Source organism: Mustela erminea, chromosome 17, assembly GCF_009829155.1.
Source record: "Mustela erminea isolate mMusErm1 chromosome 17, mMusErm1.Pri, whole genome shotgun sequence".
Classification (NCBI taxonomy): Eukaryota; Metazoa; Chordata; class Mammalia; order Carnivora; family Mustelidae; genus Mustela; species Mustela erminea.
The window spans coordinates 29,943,709-29,963,584 of NC_045630.1; the positions used below are offsets into that span (position 1 = coordinate 29,943,709).

Here is a 19,876-nt window from a genome sequence, read left to right on the forward strand (position 1 = left end):
CAGCTTTAAGCAAGCATCATCTCATTGACCACTCAGAAAAAAGGCCGAGAGGGGTAATAGCCCCATCACCAGCTGCGTTGGGGACTGTAGCTGAGAGTCTGCCGTTGTGATTCTCTCTGGCGGGAGCATGTCGTACTGATAAGATGCAAACAGCCCGGCGCGGTTGCCGCTGCCACTTCACCCAGGCTGCTTCCTAGAGAGCAAAGTGAAATAAAAACCAGCTTTAAGCAAGCATCATCTCATTGACCACTCAGAAAAAAGGCCGAGAGGGGTAATAGCCCCATCACCAGCTGCGTTGGGGACTGTAGCTGAGAGTCTGCCGTTGTGATTCTCTCTGGCGGGAGCATGTCGTACTGATAAGATGCAAACAGCCCGGCGCGGTTGCCGCTGCCACTTCACCCAGGCTGCTTCCTTCTTGCCGTTCAGACCAAACCCCAGAGGGGAGTGGTGGGCACCCCCTGACAGGACTGTCTCGGGGAGAGCGGCTGATAGATGAGCTCATTTCGCTTCTCTGGAAGTCCAGGACAGATGCTACATCTTGTGGGTTTGGCGCATCATAACCTCCTCGGTGCATACTTTCCTTCAGGGCCCGTGCTCGTCTGAGCGCCGAGCCTGATGAGTCCTGTGTGACTTGGAGAGACGGGGTCTTTGCGGTTGTGCGGAGCACCGGCACTGGCGCTGACCATTAGCCTGCCGCAGGCATCCCATTCCTGCGTCCGCCTGGTCGGGGCCGTGACTGCCACTTCTTGCACTGCCCACCCTCCCCCACCCCCCAGCTGAGCCTGGAGAGAGTGGCATCAGCATCTGGCAGGAAGTGCCCCCGCGGTAGGACGGAGAGCAGTATTTGATGCGGTGGCGAGCAGTGGAAGTCCATAGACAGATGCCTTAAGATACCGAGTGCGGGAGTGGTGCTTAGCAGGCGTAAACGGAGACAAGAGTGGGAGTTTCTGGTGGCGAGTTGGGGGTCTCGTGAGGTCTGCATGGGCTCCTCGCATTCCGACAGCGGTCAGATGGCTGAGCCAGTTTGATTGGCAGCGCAGTCTGGCAGGCGCTTTGCTGTCCGAGGCGAGATCCTGTCTCAGGGCTTTCTTGTAAGTTTTTATATTTTCCTTACTCTTTTTCCCTTTAAACATGAATTAAAGGAACAGAAGGGTAAAACCTGAAGATCAGGCATATTTATTGATGAAGGCTTTACAGGAGTAGTCATTTGCAGACATTGGTAAGACAGATTCTTTTAAAGTTTAAACTTAAAATATAACTATAGAAAATTTCCTAAATTGTTTGTCTCCTTTGAAATGATGTGATTGACTTGGTAGACATGTTACATGCATGCCTGTGGTCTCTCTCCTGTCATTACAGTGAATGTTGTGCATGCGGCTTTAATAATAATAATAATAATAATAATAATAATAATAATAGGGTTGTTGAAAGTACTTACTTAGCAAAGGTGACATTTCTTGATCCTATTTATTTTGTGTTTGAAAATATCTGCTGTATGTAATATTTTTAAAGCAAGGTTTAAACTTAATTGGATGATATTAAATCTATAAATGATTTTTAAAATTCTGATTATTTAAGATTTATTGCCATTTTCAGATGTATGGTCTTTAAATTGGTTTGGTTCTGATTCTATGTAAACTTTTTTAGTTAGCATAAATTGTATTATTTAAAGAACACAGTTTGGGGAATCTAAAATACTGTCTGTCTTGTTTGCCTTTATGCAGTCTTTCTTGAGTCAGTATATTTTAATCTGTTCATTGTTTTTTGGCTAATACTGAGGAAAAAAGAAAATCTTTCCTACACTGAAAAAAATTTCTTTGGAATTTTATAGGAAATTATTGATACAAAGTTATAAATGTCACTAATGTAATAGTAAGAAAAATTTTTAATTTTGTTTTTCCCATCCCAATTTTGAGTGTCACCTTGATTTTATATAAGCCCTTCTCCTTTTCATAAATTAGCACCATCTTCTCACTGAGTTTTTTTCTGTTAAAGAGAATTTACTTCATTAATACTTAGGGTAAATTTTAATGTAGGTAGCCTAAATAATAAATGGCTATTTGAAGTGGCCACGTGTATTTAGTAAGATATTTTGTCAAGTATATAAACATATTGGGCGGAAAAAAGGAATCATTAAATATGGCTTGGTGAAACAGTGAATAGTTTTGATGTTTTTTCAGAGTGCAATGAAGATACTCTTATTTACATCAATGACTATAAAACACTTTAATTGCTACAGGCTATTTAAAACAACTTTTGTCCAACTAGTAGAAATGAATTCTCTTAGGTTAAGTTAATTTTAAGTGTCTCCCCTGAATTTTTTTCAGCTGCAAAGTCTTCTAAATGCTCAAGAGGGTAGATACTGTGAAATTAAGTCAGCTATGGAAGCTGACCTCCTGTATCTCAGTTCCATTTACTTTTCAAAATACGGTTTTGAAATGTGGATTGATTGCACTCTCTGATTGTCTAACTCCAGAAAGAAGGTAGAAGTGCGTCATTTGGTCTGGGGCTTCTTACAGGGTTTTTCCACAAATAAGATTACACATAAAAATTCTTTTTTAAAGTTTATATTAAAGAAGATACGTTTTTATTAAATTACAGAGCTTCCAGAATGAGGATCTAGATAGGACGTATGTATAAAAACATTTTGAACCATTGAAAGCACCTTTTAGTTTGTGTGAAGTTCTTCAGACGGCCCCGTTGTCCTTTGAAGCTTCTAACACCAGGTGTCTGTTGCAGCCCAGAGCAAGGTTGCTGCTACCCAGGACAGCACTAATTTGCGATGTATTTTCTGTGGTAAGCAACATTATGTTTACATTCCTTTTTCAAGCTGTGGTACATACTACTTGCACATTTCCATAACTTTTGTTTCCGTAGGCCATAGTCTGGCTTGTGGTATTCGGGGTATCCAGCAAGCTCCCGTTTTATGTCGTGCTCTCTCTCTGTCGTGGTTCACGTAGTGATTCGGGCAGCTTTTGAGTTGGCTTCTTAGGACGTAGTCAGGGTGAGGGTCTTCCAGTGAGTTCTTCCGCAGTTCTTGCCACGGGAGCAAGAGGGGTTTTTGTTTGTTCATTTTTGTTTTCAACTATTTTGTTTGAGGCAGTCTTTTAATTTATAACTGAAGGGACAGAATCCATGCACCTCAGTATGTGTCGAGGACTGTGAATGTGTCTTATCCAAAGGGAGCGTTTGCTCCACCCGAGTGAAGCTGTAGGCACATGTGTCTCGAGGCGGGTGGAAGCCACTGCTGCTTCCAGCTCCTCAGTGACCGCCTTCTTCCTGCTAAGTAGGTGAGGCGTGAGCTTGGGCTCATAGAGTGCTCTTGCACTCCTGTGCACACGGGCGTACACCTATGTGGTGTTTGCATGCATGAGCCGGAGACGTCCCTTAGCGGCCCCGAGTCATAGTTAGGTGCGTGCTCCTGCCCTTACACAAGGATAGAGCTGTATGCGTGTGCACACACACATGAACACACACACAAACACGCACACCTTCCTCTGAATTGTTTTTATCCTTATTTGATTCTAAAACCTTCTGTTTGGAAAACCAAGTTCAAAAAATGACTTATAAGTGTTAGAACTTTTTTTCTTTTTTTCTTTTTTTTTTTTTTTGACTCCTAATACATAGATCTTTTTTTACTCCTGTATACCTTGACTGGCCCAGTTGTTCTATGAGACATATAATTATAAAGTATTAATATTGCTAAAATTTTATATAAACAGTTCAGCCGTGTATGTGTACTTTATCCACGTGACTCAAGTTTTTGATGTGATTCTTCAGTATTTCTCATATTGTTTCTTTACCTAATTCTTTAGAATTTAAAAATTTATGTACTGCTGGTTGAGGCAAAGAAGCATGTGTTATAAAATTTCCAAAAATAAAAACTCTGGTGTATTTCTTAATCACCTAAAGTTCCATTTTCGGCTTGCTCCGGGCGACACGGTCCCATCAGTGAGCCTGTGCTCCTGGTCTTCCTAACTCCCTGGTTCCCAGGGTTTAATCAGTGACTCTAAGCGATGCTTCTCTCGGCCTCCTCCTGGGGGTTCTTCTAGGCCACCTTTTGAACTAGCCATGAGTTATTATTCATATTGGTGTTATTAGGACTTTTTTTTAGTTCATTCTGATGTTCTGTACTTTGCTACTTACTATGTTGAGTTCCATATGCAGAGTAATAGATACAATTTACCCAATTGCAGAGAGGATTGATTTGCCCTTAATAAAGGTGAATTTTTAAGTTGTAAAATAATGTGTTAAAAAAAAGCAGATTTTCCCCCATTATTACCTTTAATTGATTTAACTGTGTACCACATTGCTAAGTTTACACTTGATTGTACTGTGTATAATAACACCTCCTGGTCTTTTAGTCCTGTGTTTTTAAGCAGTCTGTGGCTAAGTGTGAAACCAGATTTGTGGAAATTAAAATGTGACAGCAGGTGCAGTGTGCTTTAGCCAAAACTCAGTATTAAGTCAAGACTGAAATGCCATTCATTCCTGGATTTGAGAGACACACTATTCTGCTCTCCATCATTTATAGAGAACCTATGAGTGACATGGACACATTTTCTTTATTAGTCGCATCTCTGCTCTGAATTTTAGCCAGGGCAGTCCTTGTCTCCAGCTCTGGTAATAAAACAGAGACAATAACCCTCAAAATTAGCTACCATTCTTCATGACACTACAGTAGGGATGGGGCAGGCTCACATGTCTCTTCTCCTTTTTCCCAAAAGAGAACCATCAGCAACCACAGGATGCTCATAAGAATACTGTCTTGTGCCCACCGGATAGGAAAGTGCCTTTTTTTGCATTCTGTGAGAACACAGATGCTCATTTAGGAATCTATGACTGATGTGAAGTCGTGGTTACAGTCCAGAAAACATGGCGGCAGCTGGCAGCCTTGACTGCTCCTAGTTGTTGCTTCATGTCCAGACCCTCCTGTGGGTGGGACCAACCAGAAGGAAACATGAGATTGTGTCCCTGGAGTTAAGTGACCCTGAACTCTTCTCTTCAGTGCTTACGGTATATTTACATTCTCTTAAATACACATGAGTTTGAGTGTGCTCATTATTGTGACTTGGCAGTACTGATGGCGAAGAAACAGACAAGACAACTAGACTAAATACAGGTGCGAGAAGACCCCAGGGGGAGGCCCCTCCTCTCTGGCCCACCAGGGAGGGGATGTGTGTGGAAAGACAAGCTGCCCGTTACCACAAAGAACCATGTAGAATACACTCGGAAGATCTTTTCTTGGATCAGAATTACCCTCACGTTAAAAGGGTCTTCCTTAACGTTTTCCTCTTTCGGCTACATGAATACATTTGTGGTGAATTAATTTTCTAATGATACCAGCCAGAGAATACTTTCCACATTTTTAAAACCTCCTTTTAAAACAAATTTGTGAAGTTTTTAACTTAAAAAAAAAAAAAATCCAGAACAGTTTCTGTAAATTGTTTATAAAAGATAATTTTTTCTCATTCAAACTTTTTTTGAGTTAGCTCAAACTTTTGTTATTTTTAATCTGTTGAACAAAATCAGGGTTGAATTGAAAATTTGACACCCTTTTCTTGAATTTGTGTATTTGACTTATAACTTAAATCAGTAGATTTATATTGGGGAATTTCATCTGTCAGTATCAACGGTGGAGGTCACAAATGCCTGTGCTACATGTGAGCAGTATGTCGGTGTCCTTTTTTGGGATGGGTGCTGGATGAATCTCTCTGACCCCGTGGCATCCAGCTGTTCAATTATTTGAGCAGTATGAGCTTTTCACTTAAATAACAAATATTAATTTATAGAATAATTAAGCCAGACTGGTTTCATGAGTTGCCCAGGCTAAGTGCTCACATTTAATATTTTTGGATAAATGTAACTTTGGATATAAAAAAATACTTCCCCCAAATACTTTAGTTTATATTTTTTCGTGTTTACTCTCCACTCCCAGTCTTCTGTTTGTCAGAAGAGATAAGACATCTTTTCCTTCTAAGAGTATTAGACATTAGTTTATGGCTTAATGTGACAGTCTGTTTTTACATCAGTATGTTCATTTCCAAAAGAAGGAAAGAATTCTAGCCTGTTTACTAGACAAGTTCTGTTTTTCATTTATGCAAAAATTTAAGTGTGTGTTTAACACTAACTTAAAACGCTTTTTGATTTTTTTGTTCTTGTTACTGATGACTTAGAATTAATATATTTTAATATTTCCTTTATGTGGTTTTCAAAATAGCAGACTTAGGAAATCTAATGAAATACATCACTGCAATTGTCATGTAACTTGTCTTTTAGAGGACAAATTACATGAATAATCTAGAAATGGGTAAAGAGATGAGAAAAAAAAAATTAGTAGGTAAGTTTAGATCCACTTATCTGTTTTTCCACATTTGGGATATGCCAGTACCATACCAACATTGCCCGAACCTCATCCTTCTAGCTGCAAGGTTTACTTCCCTAGCACGGCACAGAGTTAACCAAAAATTTACGTTAGTACACAGAAGCATTTCTCTCTCACTTGTTTCTGGTACTAGCGGCCTACAAAACACTGTCAAAATATCTGTTAGGGGCGTTTGCTGGCACTCTAGATTTACTTGTTTACTGGATTCTGTTTGTTTGCTGGGTTAGATTTCAAGATTGTTCTGTTTTAACCCTAGGCTTTGTGCATTAGGTCCAGTACTTATTTCTCTCATGACACATTTAATTTTTATATCCAGTGACATTAAATTGTCCCATATTTAGTGGCATTTGTTATAAGATGGTAAAAATGGGTCTGCATTGCACATGGTATGTGGGAATGGATGGTCATTAGTTTCTCGTGTCCGAACCATGCTGGTTTGAACGTAGCTTTTTGGCTTTTGGGTGGGTTTTTTGGTTTGTTTTGTTTTTGATTTTGGGTTTTGTTTGTTTGTTTTTTTTTTTATCCCCAAATGAAAAGTTACTAAGATTATCTATGTTACATTAAAAATTCAGATAAGTAGGTTAATTATATATAGAAGTTTAGCAAATGTTTGTTTTCACCAGTGCTGGAAATGCCAACCCGTTAAATAAAAATGGCAGCTTAAATTGGGCAAATTTGTTAAATGCATTAGCGTTCTTCATCTTAGTAATAAGGTTCTCATGCTCTCTCTCTCCTGTTTTTCATTTCCAGTGTTCTATTTAGGTGAGTTTTTGAATTCTGATTTTTTCATTTAAGTTCTCCCTCTCCACTTCATGAATAAGTACCCCAAAGAGAATGTCTCATTGTCCTAGAAACGTCCAGCTCAGGTGCCTATTCAGATGCTCATTGAACACTTGTTTTCCTCAAGCTCTTCATATATAAATGTTTATTTTTCCTTTATCGTTGATGTTTTCCATTTGTTTCAAGTAAGCCTTCTGGAGATGATGACAGTATTATGTTGCAGTCTTTCATTTGCTGTGTGTTATGTAAAGCTTATATTTTATTTTGCTAAACAAAAAAAGAAGATACATTCGTAAATATGTGATGGTTTTATGTTATTCTTCTCATGATTTTATCTCTTCCATCCAGCTAACTATAAAGATAATGTTCATCTATAATGTTTTCCTCCTTTTTAGGGCCAACATTGCCTAGACAAAATTCTCAACTACCTGCCCAAGTTCAAAATGGCCCATCACAAGAGGAATTGGAAATTCAAAGAAGGTAAATTTTTTATAAGTTGCTCTTTGCAGTTTTTCTTTCTACTGCAGAAGACCTGTGAACATCCTAATATCGAAAGTGGATTATGTCTTGTCAGCTGTTTAAAAGTCACTTAGCAGCATAAAAAGTGACTTTCACTTCAAGGAGTCTTATTTTTATAGCGGCTATAAATTGATCTATGGTCATTATGGCTTTCACATAACTAATTTAACTAGAAAGTCGAAATCTTGTTGGCTGTTCATAGAAGTCATTGATCTTGAGATATTACCATAGTGCTTAGTAATGGAATACAAACTCATTCTATTTATGATTAAATTGCTGGTTTGGCGAGGTCAATAATATTATCTCATTGCTTCAGTTCAGTTTATAAAGAAATACATTGGAAAGCCTAATACTGCCTCACTCAGGTATAGTTGTTTCTGAATTAGCAGAGTCTCTGAACTCTTAAGTTACCAAAATCATAACAAAATAGTTTTATAAAATTCAGGTACATACAGTAATGAAAATTAAACCAGGTGTCCCATTTTAAAACAAATGAAAATTTTTGGTGATGTTGATATTGCTTTTTATCACTATAGGTCACCTGTTTTATTTTAGAGAGCTGATAACCATTGTACGGATGGATTCTTCCATTTGATAAGCATTTGTTCCATGCCAAGCCAGCATTTCTTCTTGTGACCTTGGATTTGGATCTCACATTTGAAACGCTCTTTAGATTCTCCATGTTGTTTTGATACATGTGTCATGTTCCCCTGACAGACAGACAGATGGATCTCTACTATGTTCTCTACTGGGTGTAACTGCTTAGCTCTGGGGAAGGCCTCCCGAAATGAATTTTGTTTTTGTCACAGCCTTTTATATTCAGTTCAGTCGCTCCAGAAATAGCTCCCAAATTTGATGAAAATCTATGCAACTCTTTTGAGTGATGCTATTATAACATGCAAATAAAATTTTTGTAGAAATAAGGGAAGTTTAAAAGGTAGAATCTCAGTTCTATATTGAGTGTTTTAAACATACCAGAACAATTGCAAGAGTTAGAAATTGTAATGGTTCTGTTGCCCCTCCCCCACAGAAAAGTGATTAATAACAAAATGATCATGGGTTCCTGGGTGGCTCAGTCCGTTGAGCATCTGACTCTTGGTTTCGGCTCAGGTTGTGTGATCTCCAGAGTTGTGACATCAAGCCCCAGGTCAGGCTCCACGCTTGGAGCATCTACTCCACCTCTGCCCCTGCCCATCCTCGCATTCTCTCTCTCAAATGAATGGATAAATCTTTTTAAAAAAGATCATGGTATTATCAGGAATACCATTTGTGGAAAGCTACATCATGGCTTGGCAAGCAAGGGGCCCCCAGGGACAGTTGCTGGGTGGGGACAACACAGAACAGAGGTTGGAGCCAGTGGAGGGTGCTGCCTGCTTCGTAAGGGTCTCCAATGAGGGATCCACTGCACGGATGTCATTCAGAACTAGCAACCTGCAGTTTCAATAGAAGTGAATATTGAGTGAATTTTTACTACCGCTGTGAAACTGCTGTGCCCTGTGTCTGATTTGGTCCTGTCCGAGTGCTGGCTGGCCCTGTGGCACTCCCCAGGACTTGAGGCTTGTCTGCCTGTGTGCAGAAGGCTACTGCAGGGCTTGAAAAATTGGATGGTGTTAATATTACTTGTTTAGTTCAAGACTTGAGCTCAGTTGTTTTGAAGAGTGAAATCCAAAATTCTGAAAAATGGATATACATTTTAAAATTATTTTCTGTCCATAGCCACATGGAATCTTCTTTCTTTTATTTTTAAAATTTTTTCATTTTTAAAATAATTTTAAAGATTTTTTTACTTTTTAGTAAACTGTATCCAGTGTGGGGCTTGAGGTCATGAGCCTGAGATCAAGAGTCACCTGCTGCACCAACTGAGCCGGCCAGGCGCCCCTCTTCTTTCTTTCAGGGAAACCTATCAGATACCACTGTCTTTCTCTGTCGGTGTTAATTTTCATCTCTGTCCCTTCTCTCGCCTCCACCCACTTCCTGTTTTACCTGGTGGATCTGTTTCGTGTCTGCTCAAATCTCCTTGAAACGCTACTTCCAGCATTGACTTGTTTCTGGTTGAGGTTTCTGCTCATGCATGTCTGTCTCTCTGCTTTCTTTCTTTTGATCCTTCAGACTCTTGCTTCTCGCGTCCTGTCCCGTAGGCCCCTCCAGCTTCTTCCATGCGCGCGTGCACGAGCTGTCCTCATGCTCCCTCTGTTCATGGTCTGCCTCGATAGATAGTGTCATTTCTTCTTAACCGTCTTATGCTGGCGGCTTCCACAGGGACAGCTGTGATCCTGCATCTCAGATTCATGTGGTATTTTTCACGAAATGAAGCCATTCATGGATCCTTTCGAGAACTGGGTGATAGCAGTGGACACGTGCCCTCTTCCCCTCACCTCCCACCCTTCTAATATGCATGTAGACATGCATTTGTGTGTCATTTCAGAGGGTCAGAGACCCTCTCAGTTCCACCAGGTGATCGGCTGTGAGAAGTCCTGTCGTGGAGCTCATGCATTTGGGTGTCCCACCAATACTGCAGTGTAAGCCCGCAGGATTTTACTCTTCGTGTGCATGCTTTTTCTCTTCAGTTTTCCTCTCAAGCTTTCTGTGCAGGAGGCCTGTAATGCTCTTCATTGACCATCCCTGTCCCAGTGTACCTTTTGACTTCTTTTTCTAACAGCCTGTTGGATCTGCTGACACTGTCAGGACTAATAACTTTTCCAGGATTTGTTCTTCTGTGTACCGCTGGTGTTTTCTAGTTGGTTTTCTGGTCCTTAACCCAGACCCCTTTCAGCTATTCCCACTTTATTTCTTTCAGATTAATTCTTCAAAAGTTGTTTGCACGTGGTACACTCCTATGTGGCACCAGAGGGCGTGAGATGGGGAGAGGTCACCTGCCATGCAGTCATGCCCTTCCCTTCATATCAACCCCCAGAATGAATTTCACACCTAACCGTTTCTACGTTTAGTACTTCTGATGGCTTCTCCCATAGCATGAAAATAATATGTTTCTGTTTCTAGTTCTTGATGGTCATGTGATGGCTGGGGGCTTCTTACCGTGCCCCCGCCTCCAACCCCTGCACTAGGAAGTATGACTTCTCCGCCTCCCTGGCGGGCTTCCATTAGCTGTTGGTTTTAGTTCTGCTGCTGGTTTCTCATTCACACTGAACCTGCCTCTTCACTTGAGCTGTCTCTGGGCTCCTTGCTCAGTGACACCCCTGTCCCCGCGCTTCCATCCCACCCCCTGGTTTTCTCACTTCACAGTTTAGAGATTTGCAGTCTTCCTACATCTGTCGTTAACTCTGTCTGTATGTCACAGGTGATCTTCCCCCCACCCACCCCTTTCTGGAATCCCTTTAAACCTGTCAACCATGGTAATCTGGGTTTTCAGGAATATGTCACTAGCTGAAGTTTTTGGTTTCTGTGGTTTCTTTTTCATCATTTTTTTCCTTTAGGTCTGTACTTACTGGACCTCTTGCATTTGAAGACTCACACCCATTTAAACATTTCTTCTGTTTTCTCTGCTCTCTTTTTTGTGAACTCCTGCTAGTCAATTCTGGTCCTTCTGGATTATTTTATCATGATACTTCTCTTTTCTCAGTTTTTTCCTTTTTTTTTTTTTTTGTTCTGTATTCTTGGTGATATTTTTAACGGTATAGTCTAGACCAGCACTTTATAGTAGAAATAGAATATGGGCCATATATGTAATTAAAATTTTTCTAGTGGCCATATTAGCAAAAGTAAAAAAAAAAAAAGGTGAAATTAATTTTAAAAATAGATTTTATTTAACCCAGTCCATTTAAAGTACTATCATTTCGATATGAAATTTGTATAAAAGTTGCTAAGGTATTTTACATTGTATTTTTCATACTGAGTCTTTAAAATTTGGTGTGTGTTTTACACTTACTATGGATTTCTGTCCATACAGGCCACATGGTAAATGCTCAGGAGCCACATGCATGGCTCACGGCCACCCAATGGGGATAACGTAGTAGTAGTTGTTTGTCTATCAAACGATGTTTCTTAATTTCCAGGAGTTTTTTGTATTTTGTAATTATTCCCTTTTTGACAGCCTATTCCAAATTCATGATTATATTTTAAGCCTCTCCTGTTTCTCTTCCTTTGCTTGAATCTTCTCCTTCCTGCAGAGTTGGTTTGTTTTACTGGTTTTATTCAAATACCTGGTCATCTTGAGTGGTGTTTCTTTTTAAACAGATGAGATGGACTGGCCTCAGTCCTTGGCTTGGCTTTCCTCTTGCATCATGGAAGTGAGGTCTCTTGTTGGTCCATACCTCCCTGACCCGGAGGGCTTCTAGGAGGTCTTTGGCATCGGGTGGAGCTCGTAGACTGGCAGGCTCTCCTTTAGGGTATGAGGGTGGGGCCCCACAGGTGCCGAGGAGCCCTGGCTCACCCGAGGCAGCATGTCCAGTTTAGGAAACAGTCTTCTGTGGCAAATGTCACCCTGTCCACCGACCTGAGGCTGGGGAGGAGGGAGTGGTGGATGCCGCTGTTCTTCAGACAAGGCGCGAGTTTCTGAGTCAGCCTGATCATGGCCATGTCCCCCTCTGCCATCCTCTGTGTCCACTGGCCTCACGGGGAGTGTCTCCCAGGTTCCTCTTGTTGCATGCACCATAGCCACTCTCTGTGTATGTGCTGCTTGTGGTTGCCTCCTTTCTGCAGCGTGGCGAGGAGGGGTGCCAGGCACTGTTTGTTCCCCATGCTTAACGGCACAATGGGGCAGGTAGTGGCGTCGGGGCGTAAACAGCCTTATTACCCCATTTGACAGTAAACGGTAGACATAGCAGAAGGTGACTAGTGCTCTGGGGGGAGACCCAGTGGAGCAGAAGGGAGTGTGTGTGGCAGAGGGGCAAGGGAAGGCCGGTTATAATTTTAGATAGGCTGGTCAGGGTGGGTCTTACCGAGACACAAGGAAGGAGCCAGCCAAGTAGGTGTCTGGGTGAAGTGCTTTGCGTGCAGAGGGAACAGCCAGTGCAGAGGCCTTGGGGCAGGAGAGAGTGTGTGTGTGTCTGTACACGAGGACAAATGAAGAGGCCACGGTGGCCTGGGCAGAGAGAGCAAGAATAGAAGGGGGAGAATGCCAGGAGAGTGTGACGCTAACGGAGAGTCCTGTTGTGCGGGACCTGGCCAGTGATTGCAGGGAAGGTAGCTTTTGTTCTGAGAGAAAGTGGGACCATGGACTTTTTCATTACTTACTTATTGAGAGAGAGAGAGAGAGAGAGAGCATGCATAAGAACAAACAAGCAGGGAGGAGGGTCGGAAAGAGAGAGAGAAGCAGACCCTCTGCTGAGCAGGGAGCCCGATGTGGGGCTCAGTCCCAGGACCCTGAGATCATGACCTAAGCCGAAGGCAGATGCTTAACCGACTGAGCCACCCAGGCGCCCCTGAATTTTTTTTTTTAAGAGTTTGTTTCGGAGAGAATGGGGGGAGGGGCAGAGGCAGAGGGAGAATCTCAGGCAGACTCTCTGCAGAGCGTGGACATGGAGCTCAATCCCAGGATCCTGAAATCATGACCTGAGTTGAGATCAAGAGTTGGATGCGCAGCCAGCTCCCCTGAATGGCTTTGATAGAAGCGATTTGGCTTACCATAGAAACCGCCAGTCTGGCTGCTCTGTTGACACCAGCCTGCGGAGAAGCACAGATGGAGAAGGTGAGCGCAGCCCAGTGGGAAAACCAGGGAGACTGTGAACGGAAACTAGGCGGCATGTCATGGTGGCTTCCACCAAGTTACAGAGGTGGTGAGAAGGCAGATTCTGGCACTTTCTGGGGGGCGTGTATGTGGTATGAGAGGAGGGGAAGTTGTGGCTTTTAACCTAAACGAGTGGGAAGGATGGAGTTGTCCTTAACTGAGATGCAGAAGACTGTGAGCGGAGCAGGTTTCGTTCGGAGGTACCAGAGGTAAACTTCGAGAACATGAGAGTGAGGTATTCGTTGGACATCCACGTAAAGAGGTTGAATGAGCGCTTGGATATACCTTTCTATGGAAACTGAGGAGAGAGGTCTAGGCTCATACTCCTCTCTGCCATTCCTGCTTTCATGACCTTGATGATAGAGTTGGTCTGCTGATGACCCCTTGGTTTTCTACTTCGGCATGAGTTTGTTTATGGACAGATACAACTTTCTGGAATTTCAGTAGAATCTTGGAGTGCGGGGAGACTTGAATATGAGTTGAGACCGTCTTGCTGTGTCGCTTCATCCTCGGCACTCCCGAGGGCACCGTTTGGCCTGATGTTTGAGGATCCGCCCTGCGCATCTGTCTCCTCTCTCCAGACTGTCTCACCAACGTTTTCTTCTTCTGACTGCGTTGTTGTCTGTAGATTCTTCTCCAGGTGTACCAGTGGCTTTTCTGAACCCTTACAGGCTTCATCACACACTCTCTTATTTTGTATTTTACCGTGTATTCATACAGCCGAGCCTCACCTTCACAGCGACATTCTAGGCTACTTGAGAGTAGAGACATTAATAAAGTCTCTGAGAAAAAGCCAAGAAGTTTCTGGTACTGAATTCATGTATCTGTAGGTGTTAGGTATGAGAGGCAGAAAATACATGTGTTTGTACGGCTTGGGGGACTGTTAAATAAGATAATACGTCCCACTTTCATGCTGCTTAGACTTTTCTGTCTGTGCTATTTGGGAGATGCTGGGAGGCCTCCTTGAGGAGATTTGCTTGGAGCCGTGCCTTGAAGAGGAAGCGGAGTAGGAACTTGAGGTCCTCGAAGGGAGGAACATTCCAGGTAGACAGAGCAGATGCGCAGGGGCATGGGGGTGCAGAAAGCCCTGTGACACGGGACTGACGGAACTGTTGGACAAGTAGGTTGTATCCAGCTTGTAAAGTGTTTTTCTCCTGAATTTGTCGTATAATAAAAAGGCACTTCAGTATTCTCAAATTATGAGAAAGGTATATGCCATTTCCTTTGGCCTACATCCCACAGGATCTGTTTTTGCCCCTGGTGAAACTGTACTTGGAAGAAGGTGTTTTAGAGTATGTGTTCACACACAGGCTTAGCATTGGCCTTCGTCTCTGCAGCAGTGTGTTGCTGTGGGACCATCGTCCGCAGCTGAGGAGACATGGTGGCGGTGGGATACACCGTGTGGTCTGCTCAGAAGTTGGGTTTCCAATATAAATTCTATTTCTAAAACTTATTTCCTGTGGTTATTTATACAGAAATAAATTTTCTTGTGTTGGTTTTATTTTCAGAGGCATGATACAGTACCCTTGACCAACTTTTATTTTGGGACCTTATTAACTTTGGCTCCCTAACTGACTCTTTTCTACACCATTACTGAGAAGGGCAATGAAAATGGAGATTCATTTCCATCTTAATATTCACCTGTCAGATTTGGGTAGTTCTGTTTTTAGTATACTATGTATTTCTTTTAGGTCAGCTGTTGTGAGGGGTATTAGGAATTGATTTTTGCAGGCAGGCAAGTGGTTTGTACTTGGTAATCAAACAGTGAGTGATGGGTAGGGAGAGAATGATAGGAGTAATGTGCTTCTCAGGCCTGTGTATGTTGGGGACACCTAACAAGCTTGTAGGATTTTTGTTCAGAATCATAAATTATTAATGGATTATTTTAATTAATAAGTAAGAATTCTTACTCTTTAAGTTGTTTTCTCGAGGCTTCTGAAATAGTTCCAAAAAGGAAATTAATTACTAAAGAAAAGTTTAAACAACATTTAGTTTAAACAATATTTAGAACCTGGTTTGTCTAGGAAAGTCAACTGAGCTTTGAAGACCATCGGTTATGTAACATGACAGATATGAAATGGCCATCCACTTTCTAATTTCCAAAGTAGTGTTGGTGAGGGATGTTACGGATTGAATTGTGTCCCCCAAGAAAGGTATGTCCTAATCCCCAGTATCTCAAAATGTGACCCTTTGTGGAGATAGTTAAGATGAGGTCATACTGGAGTAGGTGGGCCCTCTTAATCCAGTACGACATGTCCTAAGAAGAGGAGAAAAATACAGAAGCAGGATGGCCCCATGAAGGCGGAGACCGGCATGGGGAGAAGATCCTAGGCTGGAGGTAGAGACTCCAGCGATGGATCTGGAAACCAAGCAGCGAGAAATAGCAGCCATCACCAGAAGCCGGAGAGAGGAGTGGGGCAGGCTCTACCTCAAGAGGCTTCATCGTTCTTTTGGAGAGTTTGGGGTGAAGCAGGGATAGTGTAAAGAAAAAGAATCAGTGAAAAAAATAGTGATTTTTAACACCAGAACAAGGAAGAATTGCTCTGAAAAGTAAATTGACCAGCCATGAGTAATGTAAGTGACTGATGAGGGTATCTGAAGTTGATAGTGTGGTTTGGTCAGAAGAATGAGGAGAGAGAGGTTTTGCGGGTCGGAGGGGTGGGAATGCCCTCCTTCATGCGGGAGAACGGCAGTCTGGGGGCTAAGAAGGAGCCGCTTTGAGCACACCATGGTGTTTAGAAGCACAAGCTCAGTACCAGATTGAAAGTAGTTGCTTCTGGAGAGAGAAATCAGGAGCAGGGAGGGTCCCTCCCCAGGAAAGGATTCTTGTTTTGTTACAAACTTTGTCGTCCTGCTGTGTGTGTATTTTATACATTTCATTATTTTTACTTCAGTGAGAGTGAGTTCAAGTTGAAGAAACAAATGTTGACTTTGCGTGTTAATCAGTCCCATACCTTTCCTGTCGTCCCATGATGTTAGTATGGTTTAGTTTTCTACTCATTTTTGTTTCATTTGTTAATATCAGCTTTTGGTGTCTACTCATATTACTAATATTTGGCTTCTTTGACACTGATGAAAAACGTATTAAAGAAACATGACTCAGTCCTGTGTTTAGCCTCAACATAGAACTCAATTTAGTTAATGTCTATAAATAGTTAGCTGATCAGCACTGCTACCTGAAAGTTATAAAAGGGGACTAGTTGTCCCGGCACCAGGCAGCAAGCAGCAATGAGGGTGTACAGCCCCCCAGTCGGCCTTCACAGGCAGGATAGGCCGAGAGTCGACCGCCTCCTCCTGTAAGTACGGCGGGCAGCGTGATGTCTTGATGGTCTTGTTTTGTTTTGTCCACTTTCCATTGGTTTGCTAATAGAGAAGTGAGATATCCACATGATGTGATCAGAATGTAGTTATGTAATTTTTTCTTTCTGACAAATGTCAGGAACATTGTAGTGTTACTAAATGTTACCAGCTCAGGTTGTTTGCCAGGTCTGCTCTCCTCTACTTCATTGTGTCAAAGTTTAAATGATTCTTGACCTACCTAACACTCTTCCGCATAGGTAAGGCCGTATTAAATTTATTTTTAAACTTTAATTATATTTTGCTTGCTTTTAAAATAAAGTCTTTGAGTCAACATAAACTAAATCTGTGTCTGAATATATTTAAGAAAAAGCTATTAACTTCATCATTGGCTAGTGCTTTGGGAATCTCTTTACATTTGGGGATGGCTCCTTCAAGGAAATAGGTATTTTGGTGGTGGGAGGAACGATTTCTGATGATTTTTTAAATGCTCTTGGTGGCTATAATATTGGTCATTTGCCCTATAATTGTCTTTGAAAAATTGTATATTTTCTCAGAAACTTCCAAGTTGATGTAAAACGCATATCCTAGCTTAAGAGTTAGTCTGGCAGAATTCTTGCATAGTTCAGAATTCAAGCCCTTGTATTGTGAGGAAGTCTTCTGGTGGTTGTGACAGTGAGTAAAGAACGGTTGTAGATGTAGCTCTGGGAAGAAGAGTCACGTGTGTTCCCTGTCTGTGAGTCGGCACTGATGCTTCTAAGCAAAGCAGGGTTTATAAACTTGGAAACTGTTCCCTTAAAAAGATAATACAGATGTCCTGCTTTAGAGGTCAAAACATGAATGTCAGGTTTATATATCATCCATTTAAGGTGGGAATTATTCATGCTGCTAAAGATTTGTAAGCCTGAGATTTTCTTTCTGACACACCACTTTGGGAAATATATTTAGATGTGCATCAGGGAGCAGGCTAAAAATTTCCGGGGAGTTTCATCACCTCCTTTTTTTCCCCTTCAAATCAAGAAAATCTCTTGCAGCTCTGTGAATTGCCTGTTCCACTCACTACCCATGAGCTTAGGGAATCTCTCTGGCACCATACTCCTTTCCTGTATCAGTAGACGTTCTTGATCTTGAAAGACTGAAAACCCTTGAATAAATATGACGTTCTGACGTGTGGAATAATCATCCTAAATCAGGAATCCCGGCTGTAAATGCCGCCATGCAGTAATTCTTTGAGATCTGGCTTCCTGTGTGTGGCTTAAGTTTATTTTTGTGATAAAAGCATGTGTGACTTGGAGAAGTGGCCATTTCCTGTGAGGTAAAAAGAACAAAACAACACAACAAACCAAACCAAAGAATGTCAGTAGGAAATGCATCGTGGGGCACTGGACTGGCTCAGTTGGAAGAACTTGTGACTTTTGATCCTCAGGGGCCTGAGCTCAGGCCCCACACTGGGTGTGGAGATGACTTAAAATAAATAAAGAAGAGTAATGTAGTGTAGTCTTAGGATACTGTACGGTATAGCTGTCTTAATAACGTAGATTCTGGGTATCGATTTCACCAGGAAGGTGTGTTCTCCTGTGATTGTGCTGGGAGAGACGTGGGTGTGATGAGGGAGCCAGAGGAGTTATCCATAGGCAGTGTCTGCAGTTCAAAGAAATGTCCCAAAAGAATTGACAGTAATTGGAAATGGGTGGGAAGGTTGGAGCAATGAACTGTTAGTTTTTGTTAAGAAGCTTTATGTACCTGTATTGTGTTGAAAAGAATAAAATGAAAGAGATGGCATGGGAACAGAAAAGGGCCTAGGAATTTGTGTAATTTCGTCCTAGATGTCTTGGTGAGCTGCCGTACTCTGAAGCTAAACAGTTTCCCTAGCTTCTGTACACAGGTGCGTTCTAATTAGAAAGTACGGGTGTATCTTTCCCTTCTGCTTTCCCAGTAGCTTGCTTAGAGTATCACATGTATAGTGTGTGCTCATATTTTTTGACACATATGGTGTGTTTTAAATATAAGTCCCAGCTGAGTTCCTTTATTTAGAGGTCATTAGAAGAAGAACCAACTCTTCTCTAATTTATTATTGAAAACATCCTTGTGAATATTCTGAATTTTTTGCCTTCACCCCTGCGGCAATATTGTTGTTACCCCTCAGAAACTGTGGCAGCCAGTGCTCTGTCCGTCAGGATCACGAAGTCAGTACCGCACCATAAAGGTCTGCCTTAGAATTTTGTGGCCAGTGTCTTGATGGAGCGACCACTCACACAGAGTGCCACCGTTGGGCTCCCCCCACACACACACCATGCAGGTACTGTTAAGTACAGGGATAGACCCAGAGCGAGCCTTCCCGCTTTTCTGAGACAAGTGGGATTGGCTCACTTGTCAAGTGGCTTCTTTCCGTTTTATAGTTAGTTTAGGAGACATGATGGGGAGAGATTTCTGGAGAAAAAATGGTTTCCTGGTAATGCTGGGAGGGACAAAGGCTGGCATCCACACTCTGTCACTTAGCTGTGCCTCTACTACAAACCCTACAGTCTATTAACCAGTCCGAGAGAAGTCCACATGTGAAATTCCCCATTGTAGCTCACATTTATTGAGTGTTTTTATGCCCCAGGAACTTTTTAAAGAGCTTCATTTAATCGTACCTACAATGCTATGAAATATATATAAGATGGGGCTATTTTTTATTTCGGTGAGAGTTAACTTTTATACCAAGACTATTGTTCAGGTCGGGATGGATACTTGGAGACATTTGCTTGCTCTGTTACGTATACGTATGGAAGTTGAAACTAAACTGTATGTTTCAGAGCCATAAACCTTGGGCCTCCCGTTTTAGCATAAGTCCTAGAAGTAAAGGAGTGAAGTCCTAGAGTGAAAGATTTTTAATTTAATTGCGCAAATACTGAGACATTCCGTACATTCTTAGAGAAGGAGATTAAGATACATGAATGTTTTTCTCATTGGTCTTCAAATTTAATAAAGCTTTAATAGAATTGAGAAGGATAGGTAGGTCTTGGTAGAAGGCGTAAATTTAACAAAGTGATTCCGATATGTACCCAGAAGCTGAGTGTCTGAAAATCATCTAGAAAAACTCAAAAAGGAGTGATAAGGATGGTTGCACCCTACTAGGTGTTTATCTCAGATGTCAGAGTATCAAGGAACTGGTGCTATACCACACAGATCCACCAACCAGAACATGCTGGAATTTCAGAAACAGT

General features: G+C 41.8%; 1 protein-coding gene across 14 annotated transcripts in view; it reads left to right on the forward strand.

Annotated features, from left to right (window-relative positions):
- The window catches only part of ENAH (ENAH actin regulator), a 131,392-nt gene that overhangs the window by 89,703 nt on the left and 21,813 nt on the right, over positions 1-19,876 (forward strand). For 6 of the 14 annotated variants that reach the window (XM_032319077.1, XM_032319076.1, XM_032319075.1 and 3 more), the window contains exons 4-6: positions 2,740-2,796; positions 7,136-7,147; positions 7,561-7,645. In XM_032319077.1, coding sequence (XP_032174968.1) covers positions 2,740-2,796; positions 7,136-7,147; positions 7,561-7,645 — 154 coding nt within the window. The remainder of the gene's footprint in view (positions 1-2,739; positions 2,797-7,135; positions 7,148-7,560; positions 7,646-19,876) is intronic. The other 8 variants (XM_032319069.1, XM_032319070.1, XM_032319078.1 and 5 more) reach the window with 2 other exon arrangements.